Source organism: Brassica oleracea, chromosome C8 (assembly GCF_000695525.1).
Source record: "Brassica oleracea var. oleracea cultivar TO1000 chromosome C8, BOL, whole genome shotgun sequence".
Lineage (NCBI taxonomy): Eukaryota > Viridiplantae > Streptophyta > Magnoliopsida > Brassicales > Brassicaceae > Brassica > Brassica oleracea.
The window spans coordinates 14,918,964-14,931,969 of NC_027755.1; the positions used below are offsets into that span (position 1 = coordinate 14,918,964).

Genomic DNA, 13,006 nt, shown 5'->3' on the forward strand with positions numbered 1-13,006 from the left:
GACGTCCTTTGTTGCTTGATCGGGAACGCCTTGATCGTCGGACGCGAGCTGTATGATGTTGTCGCAAACGAGGAAGAGGTCGCGTGCTGGAGCTGCTCTCGGGTCACGAACGTCTGAGCTAGGATCAGGAACGCCTTGGGCTGAAGCTGATCTGAGACGCGAGCTGGAACAGATGGGGGAACAAGAGAAGCGAACGGGGTTTAGGGTTCATCGGATCGCCGGCTAGGGTTAGGGTTTTAGGGTTTTTCGATTTGGGTATTAGCTTAGGGATTTAGGGTTTCGTGCTGATAATGTGTTATAAAAGTAATGGAAAAGTCTCTCTTTATTCGTAACATAGAGGTTCCTTATATAGGAGATTACACCGTCATAGATAAATGGAAAGATTATAAATCATAATCTCTTGGTTATGAACCATCCATAATCCGGTTCATAACAATTACAGTTATTATTTTAATTTTTTGGATTTAGCTTTAAAATTTATATAAAGCATGATTTTTTAAATTTTGGTTTTGAGATAGAAATTAAAGCTAAAGCACCTGTTACCGTCCAACCAATCACCCGCAATATAAGCATGACTATTTTTGAACTTGGTTTGTTGGGTTCTATAAAATTATAACAGGGCGTAAAAGAATCCAAGAGAAGCCCAGATCTTGACGATCAAGAGAGAGAACTTATATATCCATCATAAAGACGTGAATAACAACAAGAGATAATCACTTTTCCTCAAAACCCAAATTTCTGTCAAAAACCTTCGACTCATAAAAGATGGAATCAGTGTTTAGATCGGCCAGGGAGAAGCTTGAGAAAGAGCACATAGAGAGGAAGGAGAGTGGGAAGCTGAAGCTACAACAAGAGAAGAAAGCCATCGATGCTGCGGAAATGCAACGCCAAGCCGTTGAAGCTTCTCATAGAGCCATTGAAGCCACCACGAAGGTAACGTAATTATTCTGAGGCTGCTTGCTCTCTTCCTTGTTAATGTATAAGACAGGTTCAGGGCTATGAGGGGATCAAAATAGATTTATTTTAGAAAACCCTAATTAACAAGGAGTAAAAAATTTCCTTTTCATTTATTTCATAAGTACTCTTATTACATGGTTAGGTTGAGGATAACCTTGGTGAAGGTAAAGAAGATGTCAAACATAGAGGTGGAGATTATAGTAATAGTATGCAAGTCTTGCCTCCATGGATGGATAGACAAGGAATGGAGATGAGACAGGAAACAAATGGTGATGATGGTTGCTCACATGAGGATTTCAGGGTACGCGTTTTGTTAACATATATAGTAGCTCAGATGAGGATTCCGCGGTACCAGAATATTTGATACAACATTTTTTCATTGATTTTAGCTTCAGTATGAGTATCGCAAAGCTTACTTTGCCGCTCTACTGAATCAGCAAGGGGTAGCTGAAGAGGAAGATGGGGATGATGTTGAGTGGGACAAAGGAGAGGCTCCTGGTGCAGATCTGTTTTGAGTTTACTTTTACTTGTGTTTCCAGTTCACCTAACTAGTTAATCACATATGGAACAGCAAGTTACTACACTACAAACAACTTGTTAAGTTGTTTGTTCATGTAGAAACTTGAAATAGAGCGTTTGCATTTGCTCCGAATACAGAAAAAAAGGACCATAGACGATATTACTTGTTATGCATAGCTTCAACACGAAGACACTACTCGTTAAGACATGCTTGTAGAGTTTAACTATATATTAGTGGGGGCCATAACTGATAAAATAAAGACTCTACTAGAGCTGGACCCGCTCGGTCGGGCGGGTATTTTTTTTTGTTTACGTAATGTAACTAAATATTTTTTACACCATTATATAATCTATAAAAATTATAATAAAATGGTGACAAAAATACATCACATAATACATATATTGCTGTTACGTAATTCCACTAATAGTAAAAGTCAAATGATTTATATAACTGTAAATATAAATATCACGTGAATATTTATTTTTATATAACCAATATCATTTTTATTTACCCGATATCGAGTTGGCTAGTGGTAAAGGAAATGCTAGTAGCCTTTCATTGGTCGGGTTTGATACGCGTTGGAAATAATTATTTACAACATTTGAGTTCCCAGTAAAAAGAGAAACCACTTTTTCATTTTTTAGGAATATACTTTTGTTTTTTATCACGTAATTATGTATTTTTTTATTATGACATTACGCATAATAATTAAAATATAGTTTTTAGTTTATTTTTAGTTATATGCATTACTCATTCCAACCCGCTATATAAGTAGTCTTAATTTTTAATTTCTCAACCCGATATATAAATATTCGTCATGCATTTTTAGTAAAATATTTATATTATACTTATTAAAATGAGTAATTTGTTAGAATGGTAATTACATTTTTTTTATATTATTATCAATTTAATTTTATTTTAACTTATTGACTTTAACATTTTATTATATGCCGGATTTTTATTTTATTTGAACTTTTTTCTTTTTTTTAGAATATTGTTATCTTGTCTAAATGTTTTTCTTTACATACAAAACTTGAAGAATATTCTTTTGAAACTTTCCCTATTACAATTTTCTCATAAGAAAAATCTTAGGTGTTTTTAATTTTTTAATACTAATACTTAAATGTACATGTTATTACCAAATCTAATATTTCAAATCCTTACTAAAGAAAAATAATTTAAGGTAAAATTCAATTGAACATATGTAATATCATACATAATTTTTTTTTAAAATTCTAATAGCATTTTAGTTATATATATATATCTAAAACAATATCGTCAATTAAATAGATTAGTCAAATTGGTTATTTGAAAATTTTAATTAGGTACAAATTTAGAATTATCAAGTAAACTTGAACTTTTTAAAGATGTTCTCATTATTAAGTTTTAATTCCCAAATACGACATATCCTTTAAATTTTATAAATATTTTTAATTGATTTCATTAACAATAAAATTTTAAAAATGTAATAAAAATTATTTAATAGAGGATAATACCCACGAATTTATGGAAAGAAATTTTCTACTTTACATATTAAGGTTTATAGTATTAATGTGCATTAAGTGTAATATTTATCATGAATTTGTTGTGGAATAGATTTAGGAAAAAAATTAATTTAGATTTAAGTTTATTAATTATTTCAGTGGTATTGTATTTTAATTAAGTTGTAAGTCTTAAGATTATTTCTTATTTGTACTTCTATTTTAATAAAGTAGATATTATGTGATGCTCATCTATCTTAATTTGCAGCAAATGGAAACTAAAAACGGTTGACTTTGAATGTGGGAGCAGAAGACTGAAAGTAAATGGATTAATATTGAAATATATTTTCTTTTAGTGTTTTTATAAGCATCAGCACAGATCAAAGTAACATATTTTCTTTCTATGAGACTAATAACAACAGTGACCATCCAACAAAAGCTCTAACTATAAAACTATTACATTTTCCCCTTCCTCGTAAACCTATCTGCGTCTGATTCCCTTATGTACTGAACCTCTCCGTTCATTAGCTTCAGAATCTTCCTGCAAGCACTTAGCCCTAATCCTTCTGGACTCGTCCATCTGCTACTGTGGAACATGCCTTGCACTTTTTTCGGAGGCACACCTTCGCCTGCACTGGCTGCACATGCCATCCTATTCAGTACAACACAACAAACACTGACAAAATGAATCCTTAAGGCTTTAGAATTTGAATGGTGGCAAAAGCTTTCTAGTCATCATTCAAAAGTTTCTCAATGGTTGGGATAGCAGACAAAAAAATGAAATTCATCTCCAGCAGACAGATTGATAAAAAGAGATATCAAACATTCTATGGTTGTTATCCTTGATCTCAGCTTAATTCCGCCGGCTAACTAAACATAGTGGAGAGAAGTGTTACCTGAACTCCATGCGTATAGCCGAGAACCCATCAGCCATTTGTTTCAAAACCTTGTGTAGATAGAGCTCCACGGAGCCTTCAGTGGGTGAAGATTCCTCTCTCTTACTACCAACAGGGCTTAGCTTAGCACTGCGTTTATGACGCAGCCAACGAAGAACTCTGTTCTCTCTAACTTAAATGAAATGATGAGCAAAACAGCGAGTGAACAAAACGTTAAAGATACGTTTGCAAACTCACCCATCTTCAATGCTTTTGGTGTCCATGTTTTAACAATCTTTGAGATCTGCTGCTCGCATGATACTGCTTCTGATCCTCGCTTAAATCCGAGGCCTCCAGGCTCCAGCAAAGAACTTGTGAAAGGAAAACTGCTCAATGGATTCTTTATAGCTTGAAGAACGTAAGCCAACTCTCCCTTTCGAGAAACACTCACCCCCCTGCCTCCGCTGGATCTCCAAACCTTGTTGCAGCTCGGGACTCAGGTATCTGCAAGCCCCAATGACCTGACCACTGTTGGGTATGCGCCTAGCCCTCCCAAAAGGCCAACAAGATAATTATCCAGACACATGATCACAACAAAGAGATTCGGCTCGTCGACTCGCCAGCCAGTGATCGGCTCGGCTTTAGACTGCTTCTGACCAGCGAGGCGAGCAATCTTACGTTGTCGGCTCGACGACTCGAGGTAGCGGCCCGACACCTCGGCCCAATCCTCGAGGAGGCCCACCAGGACGAGGCCCACCAGGACAAGGAAGATTAGGTTAACGAGCACGTGTCTATAAAAAGAAGAGGAAAGGCAACAATGGGGGGATCCGTATACTACTACACTCACTTTCGGCTAGATCTAGGGTTTCATATCTTACTTCTCGCCGACTTGTACGGTCCGACGAACTAGCTTTCGCCGGACTAATTCCTTTGTTCTCTCCCCCTTTTGTAACACTGTTTCGACTCATTGATCTAATAAAACACGTCTTTGTCTTGACCCGCCGACGAGAACTCGTCCTTTCTCTTTACTAGTTTATCGACAGTCTCAGTTCAAACAGTTGGCGCCCACCGTGGGGCAGACAAAGTAGCGTCAGCAAAGATCATGGCTCGATCTGAGTCGCCGTCCGATGACGAGTCACCTACGACTGAAGGCGCTCCGACAGCAGCGGCCTTCGCAGACACCATACTCGAGAGGATGGCGCAGCAAGACGCCGTCCAGAAGGCGACGAACGATCAACTCGCCGCCATCGCCGCCAACTTGGCTCCTTTGGCTGGAAACTCAGGAGATCCGGCCTCGACGGTCCAAAAACAGCTGTTCGACACTTGCCGAACAACCGACGCAGAAAACACGACGAACACAAACGCCGCCCAGGTTCGAACACCCGGTGGCGTAGATCTCGTTACCATCCGGGGACTCGCCGAGCTTAAGCAGTCGTTCCTGGACATGAAAGACCGAATGCTTGATGGACCTACTTTGGCGCCGTTAATCGAACGCGTCCTCGCCGAAACCCTAAAAACCCCCTTTTCTCGGCGAATCACCGACATACGGTACCGACCAGCCGAGAAAATCCGCCTTCCGACTTACGCCAGAAAGGCAGACCCGACTGACCATATCACCGCATTCAACATCGCGATGGGTCGAACTAACTTTTCCGATGAGGAAAGAGACGATGGATATTGCCGGCTCTTCGTCGAGAGTCTTCAAGGACCAGCCCTTGGATGGTTCACTAGATTGGAACGAGACTCCATCAACGACTTTCACGACCTGACGTCCGCGTTCCTCAAGCAGTACATTATGTTTACGAGACAAGGAGCGACCCTATCCGACCTTTGGAACCTATCTCAGGGAGCGAACCAAAGCCTCCGCGACTTCATGGAGAAGGTCAAATCTGTTTCTTCGAAGGTGCATATCCCGGAAATCATCGCCGTTGACGCGTTGATGAATACCCTCTACTTCAAGTCCCTGTTTCGCGAGGATCTCTACAGAAACCCCACCAGGTCGCTTCAAGATGCTATTTCAAGGTCGAACAACTTCATCGGAATGGAAGAAGACACAGCAGCGATACTCAAGAAAATGAATGCGGCCGCTAAACCGACGACTGCTCCAAAAGCTCCTGAGGCACGCCAAGAACCACGACAGCAACAAGTCTAATAAGCAGAAAAGCTTCGTCTATGTCGTCGAAGATAAAAACCCGGCCCCGGGATCGACTGTCGCCGTGCGCGAGAAGGGTTGGAACGTCTGGGAGAACGACGAGAAGACGCATACCTCTTCGGCGCCTTCAACTTCGAATCCTTGCCCGACCGAGCCAAACCTATGGTGCATCTACCATAAGTCCAAGCCGCACGATACGAGGAACTGCAGGCATCTGGTCGATGCCCTCTTCTCATCTTACGAAAACGGAACAACCAACGTCGAGCTCCCCAAGCCTAGGCAGAACAACGCCAAGAGCTGGAGCAAGAACAAAGAGAAGAAAGCTCATAAAAATCAAGACAAGGCCGGAGCCCGACCCAAACGCGCAGAAGATGACAACCAGAGGAGCAGGACGAAGATGAGGGCGAAGCACAAATCGAAGAAGAGCAACCTCGTAACCGTCGACGTGTCCAAGTCATCCTCGCACGACCGAGTTCCTCCTCGGACGAAGAAGAGGACAACGAAGTCTGCGACTCGCACGAACACTCCAACAAGCGACCAAGTGAGAACGGCATACCGAAAGAGTCGAATGATCTGAGAAACAAGCTCAGGCGAAAATCGCATACAACCGACCTGCAAATAACCGATCGCATGCACAACTTTAAGGATGATCTTCACTCGATCATCGAGGAGTCCAAGGCTAATAGAGTCGAAAACTCCAGTTTTCGACCCCACCTCAAGCCACGAGTCATCGACCTGCGCGATCAGCTCAATTCGAAATTAGAAGACCTCAGGATCAAGCTCAACCGACCTAAACGTTCAAACTTACGACGAAAGCTGGAGGCGACGAAAGCCCAGAACGGTGACAGACACGAACCTATTGTCGAGGACTCGTCTAACGACCTAAGGGTTCATCTACAAAACAGATGGGTCGAGCGCGACAGACGGGTCATGCGCCCCCCTTTCGTAAACGTGATTATGGGAGGCTCGCCACCTTGCGGCGACTCGGTGCGGTCAGTCAAGGACCATCGACGACAGGCAGTAACCTCGAAGAAATGGCCATCGAAACCTGAGAATGATCCCTCGATCACTTTCTCATCTGACGATGCCATCGGCGTTCACCTACCTTATAACGACCCCCTGCTCGTCGAAGTAGGAATCGAGAAGTGCGACGTCGCTAAAGTTCCTGTCGATATTGGCAGTTCGGTTGATCTGATATTTCGCGATACACTCGATAAGATGGGAGTCGATTTGCGCGATATGAAACCGTCGTCTCGCTCCCTCACCGGATTCAACGGAGCTTTCGAGACGATGATCGGAACGATCAAGCTCCCAGTCTACGCGTGTGGAGTAACACCCACAGTCAAGTTTTCTGTTATCCGAACAAAGGCTCCATATAACGCAATCCTCGGGACCACCTGGTTACATTCGATGAAGGCAATATCATCGACGTATCATCAGTGCGTGAAGTTCCCAGGACCGAACGAGCGGTCAAGTGCAGACACTTCGCGGGGACCTGCAGGTGGCACGTGATCTACTGATTGCAATGGTGAGGATGCAACAATCGACTCCTCGCATCAACGCAATAGCAAAGCAAATCCAACCTCAAAAAGATGAAATTCTAGAAGTCACGATCGACGACTCAGACCAAAGCAAAGTAGTCCGAGTCGGTGCTTCCCTCTCCGAAGAAATGCAACGCGCGATGATCTACTTTCTGAAGCAGAACGCATCAACGTTCCCTTGGGCGACGTCAGATATGAGGGGAATAAATCCCGCCATAACGTCCCATGAGTTGAATGTAGATCCAACCATCAAGCCTGTTCTCCAAAAGAGACGCAAGCTTGGCCCTGAACGAAGCAAGGCCGTCAACGAATAAGTCGAGCGACTCCTCGCAGCCGGTTCAATCGCTGAAGTACGATACCTGGAGTGGTTAGCAAACCCGGTCGTCGTCAAGAAGAAGAACGGAAAGTGACGCGTCTGCGTCGCTTTACCGATCTAAACAAGGCATGCCCCAAAGAAAGCAACCCACTTCCACATATCGATCGACTGGTCTAGTCAACCGCTGGAAACGAGCTCTTGACTTTCATGGACGCCTTCTCAGGATACAATCAAATCATGATGCAACCAGATGATCGAGAGAAGAGAGCGTTCATCATCGATAGAGAGACGTACTGTTACAAAGTGATGCCATTCGGCCCTAAAAACGCCGGTGCGACTTACCAACGACTCGTCAATCGAATGTTCGCCGACAAATTAGGGAACAAGATGGAGGTCTACATCGACGACATGCTGGTTAAGTCACTCCGCGCGGCGGACCATCTAAATCATCTAAAAGAATGCTTCAAAACGCTGAATGAATACGGAATGAAACTCAACCCGGCAAAATGCACCTTCGGCGTCGCCTCAGGCGAGTTCTTGGGATACATCGTCAGCCAGCGAGGAATCGAGGCGAATCCTAAGCAGATCACAGCCATACTTGATCTCCCTAGTCCAAAAAATAGCAGAAAAGTCCATCGACTCACGGGAAGGATTGCAGCATTGAACCGCTTCATCTCTAGGTCCACGGATAAATGCCTCCCCTTTTACGAGCTACTGCGCGGAAATAAGCGATTCGTCTTGGACGAGAAGTGCGAAGAGGCGTTCGGACAGCTCAAACAGTATCTTACGACTCCTCCCGTGTTATCTAAACCCGAAGCCGGTGATACACTTTCTCTCTATATCGCAGTATCCTCTACCGCGGTCAGCAGCGTTCTCATCCGAGAAGATCGAGAAGAGCAAAAGCCCATCTTCTACACAAGCAAACGAATGACCGACCCAGAAACTAGATACCCCACCCTCGAGAAAATAGCTCTTGCTGTCATCACATCAGCAAGGAAGCTGCGTCCTTACTTCCAATCGCACACGATCGAAGTACTGACGAATCAACCACTCCGCACAGTAATGCAGAACACTAACCAGTCTGGACGATTATCGAAGTGGGCTATCGAGCTCAGCAAGCCCGACATTGTGTTCAAAAGTCAAACAGCAGCAAAATCTCAAGTCCTCGCTGACTTCCGGATCGAGCTCGCGCCAGAGTTGGAGCAAGACCTAATCCTTCCAAGTCAAAATTGGATACTCCACATCGACGGATCATCCACAAACAAAGGATCAGGAGCAGGAGTCCAACTGCAGTCCCCAACAGGCGAGCTAATCAGACAGTCATTCAGTTTCGGCTTCACCGCTTCAAACAATGAAGCAGAATACGAGTCGTTGATCGAAGGACAACGACTAGCTAAGGCTGTCAAAGCAAAACGCCTCAGTGCATACTGTGACTCACAACTCGTTACCAGTCAGTTTAGCGGCGACTACGATGCTCGCAACGAACGAATGGACGCGTACCTTAAAGTCGTTCAAACACTCGCTAAAGACTTTGACTTCTTCGAACTCACCAAAGTCCCCAGAGGAGAGAACGTATTCGCCGACGCCCTCGCTGCCTTGGGTAGCAGGCTGCACGATCAGGTGAAATGGACCATTCCCATCCACAAGATCGACAAACCAAGCATCAAGCTCTTGCCTAGCAAAGTGACCGTCGTAGCACTCATAACCGAAGCCATCCCCATGGACGAAGACCCCTGAAGCTGCCGACTGGAGGACAGAATTCATCAACTATCTGGTCAATGGAAAGCTACCTCCCGAGAAATGGATTGCGAGACTACTCAAGACACGGAGCGCCCACTACGTCATCTTGGATGGAGAGCTCCATCGATGGACCGCAACTAAAGTACTCTTGAAATGCATCTACGGCAAAAAAACACATCTTGTCATGGCCGAAACGCATGAAGGCGCTGCAGGAAATCACTCGGGAGGTCGAGCACTCGCTCAAAAAGTCAAAAGCCTCAGCTTTTACTGGCCAACGATGAACGCGGATTGCGAAGCATACGCTCAACGATGCGAGCAATGCCAGCGACACGCTTCGACAATCCATTCCCCGATAGAGCTGCTACGGACGATGACGACACCATACCCTTTTATGAGATGGGGAATGGACATAATCGGCCCTATGCCGAGCTCTCGATAGAAGCGCTTCGTCCTAGCCCTAACTGACTACTTCACAAAGTGGATCGAGGTGAAAGCTTTCGCCTGCATAACAGAAAAAGAAGTTCAACAGTTCGTGTGGAAAAACATCATCTGTCGCCACGGCCTACCTTACGAAATAGTGACTGACAATGGCTCCCAATTCATATCGAACAAATTTTGAGAATTCTGCGAAAGATGGAGAATCCGACTCAATACATCGAGTCCGCGGTACCCGCAGAGCAACGGTCAAGCTGAGGCATCCAACAAGATCATAATCGACAGGTTAAAGAAATGCCTCGACTTGAAAAAAGGATGATGGGCCGATGAACTCGACGGTGTTCTTTGGTCGCATAGAACGACTCCTCGAGGAGCAACGAAATCAACTCCTTTCTCAATGGCCCACGGAGTCGAAGCTATGGCTCTCGCCGAAGTGAACGTAACCAGTCTACATCCGTCAAAAATGCCACAGAACGTTGAGCTTAACAGCGACATGCTGCTCGACGCTTTAGACGCTATCGAGGAACGACGCGACCAAGCCTTGCTCCGCATCCAGAACTATCAGCATCAGATCGAGAGCTACTACAACAAGAAGGTCAAGTCTCGACCTCTCGAGCTGTGCAATATCCTACTCCGCAAAGTGTTCGAAAACACTAAGGAGCTAAACGCAGGCAAGCTTGGGACTAACTGGGAAGGACCGTACAAGATCGCCCAAGTCGTTAAACCAGGAGTCTATCGACTCGAGACATCGACTGGCGAACCTGTTCCCGGAGCATGGAACTCCATGCATCTCTGAAGATACTACTCTTGAGAAACGTATCTAACGATCGAGCAACTGCCAGTTTTGCTCGATCAGACCTCAAAACCAACGAGGGAATGACAATCAGTCACTTTCACTCGCAAAAAAAAAACGAGGGAATGCGCATCAACTGCCACTTTCGCTCACCAAAAAGGAACTACGAATGGCTTGATCCTCTCCCATAGGTACGTAGGCAGCCTTAACCGGTCCAGCTATGACAAAAAAAAATCATCATCATCGATCAATCAAAACAATCTCTCAACAAGTGGGAGCGCGAATTGTTTTGGCGATGCTTACGCACGAGCACGACCTTGTCTCTCGAACAAACGTACTAGCACTCACACCCACTAACGAGCATGTCCTGATCAGACACGTGCTTGGGGGACTCCCGGTCGTATCACGGTCTCAGCCGATGCGATCGAGACGATAGCTCTCGATCATCTTAGGATCCTTTAAAGTCAGGTTTGGCCAACCTAATATTTTTAGGATTACTTTGAGATCGATTGAGAACCGCTGTCGCTCGAAAAACAAACGATTGTCTTCGAATTCAAAAACTTAAACTTTTTCGATGACTCGAACTGATGGCATAACCCGTCAAGACTCGATAAAACCGAATAATTGATTCTCCAGTTTACTTCAAAACATTGACCGAATCGCCAAATCAAAATCGTTAGAATCTAATGTCCGAAACAAAATTCAGCGACTCATCGAAAGGCAACCGGCACTTCCGAGTCCAGGAGATTTTGTTTCACGACTAAGGAAAACTTTGTTTAAAACAAAAAAAAACAACCATAAGGCTTACCGAAGGTTCGAAACGAAAAACACAGCCAGAAAATAAAGAAGTTCGGAATTACATCAACAAAAGCCTCATAGGGCTAGAAACAGAAAGCTTAAGAGAAACAACAACAACACACGAGGTCAATCTTCGGTACGATCGGTGTCTTCCTCAACGACTCGAGCTTCGAGCTGATCTGAGGCGCCTCCAGTCCCATCCGTTGTCAAAGTAGGCGGATTCTCAACGTTGTCAACCACTCTTTCCTCTGTTCGTTGTGAATTATTCCTTGGGACCTGCTCATCGGACTTTTCACCATCTTCTTCCTCAGCTGAAGAATCTGAGAGTTCGAGCAGATCTACAGGGTTCGATCCCTCCCCATCAGCTTCCAGAGGAGGAGTCGGACTCGCATCGCTAACACCGAGTATCAGAATCGACGACTCCTCCCCCACGATGAGGCTGGCTGCAACCGGAGCGGGGTCCGAGACAACTGGAGCAGTCGCATCTTCGGACCTTTTGACCCCGCTGACGACCTCTCGTCCCATGATCGCCCTGAGAACTCGTCGGGGTTTGCCGAAAGGCCGCGGTTCCAGCGTCGATCAGACCTGTGTTCGACCCATACGGGTCGATCGCTGCCAAAACGTTCTCATTCAAGAAGGTGGATGGGAGATGAAGTGGAGATAAACAGAGAACCAACTGCCTCGGCTATGCGAAGAAAAAGGGTAATGTTGGAAGAACCATGCCTATACCAACGGCTACTTCGCGAGTAAAATCATAAAAACGCTAAAGTCCCGATACGGCCCAAAGAGGGTCCGAATTGCGGACAACGGCCCATCTTTGGTCCCAAAATACTTGAACCCAAAAACTGGTATGACGGTTTATCGCATCAGCGGGAAGAGATAAATGTCAAATTTCCGAAGATAATCACAAAGAAGAAGGAAATATGGAAAAGCCCGCTTCACGACAAATCTGGCCCGAGAAGAGGTAAACCGACCTAAGGAAGAGTATATAAGGAGGACCTAGGACGAAGAGCAAAAAGGGAGAGCATTCTATAACCGGGACCTTCAGGTAAGGCTAGGTTAACTTAGCTTTCCTCCGATTAACAAAACTCGACGGCGTGAATTTTGGTTCCCACAGTTTGGCGATAGAAGGAGGGGGTGTACGGATCTATCTCTCTCGCAACCACACACGCTCAGTCCGATATGACGACCAACGCTGACAAAGACCCGCAAACGCACGACGGGACTCCCGTCGATGCTAACGCTGATAAAACTCCAGCTGGAAATGTATCAACGGTCACTGCCGATACCGCGATACTAGACCAGATGACGGAAATGTTCACTTCCGCTCAGAAAAATTCGAACAAACAAGGAAAACTCGTGGCCTCTCTCGCAAAACAGGTGGAAACCTTAACGGCG

At 44.8% G+C, this 13,006-nt stretch overlaps 2 protein-coding genes across 2 annotated transcripts; both read left to right on the forward strand.

Moving 5' to 3' along the window:
• Nucleotides 1-703: 703 nt before the first annotated feature.
• On the forward strand, nucleotides 704-1,642 carry LOC106312004. The gene is made up of 3 exons (XM_013749370.1): nucleotides 704-933; nucleotides 1,100-1,258; nucleotides 1,347-1,642. The coding sequence occupies exons 1-3, from the start codon at nucleotides 766-768 to the stop codon at nucleotides 1,470-1,472; spliced, it is 453 nt and encodes a 150-aa protein (XP_013604824.1). The 5' UTR covers nucleotides 704-765; the 3' UTR covers nucleotides 1,473-1,642.
• Nucleotides 1,643-10,393: 8,751 nt separating this feature from the next.
• Nucleotides 10,394-10,813, forward strand: LOC106312006. The gene has a single exon (XM_013749371.1). It carries the CDS (start codon nucleotides 10,415-10,417, stop codon nucleotides 10,811-10,813), a length of 399 nt encoding a protein of 132 aa, XP_013604825.1. The 5' UTR covers nucleotides 10,394-10,414.
• The last annotated feature ends 2,193 nt before the right edge of the window (nucleotides 10,814-13,006 follow it).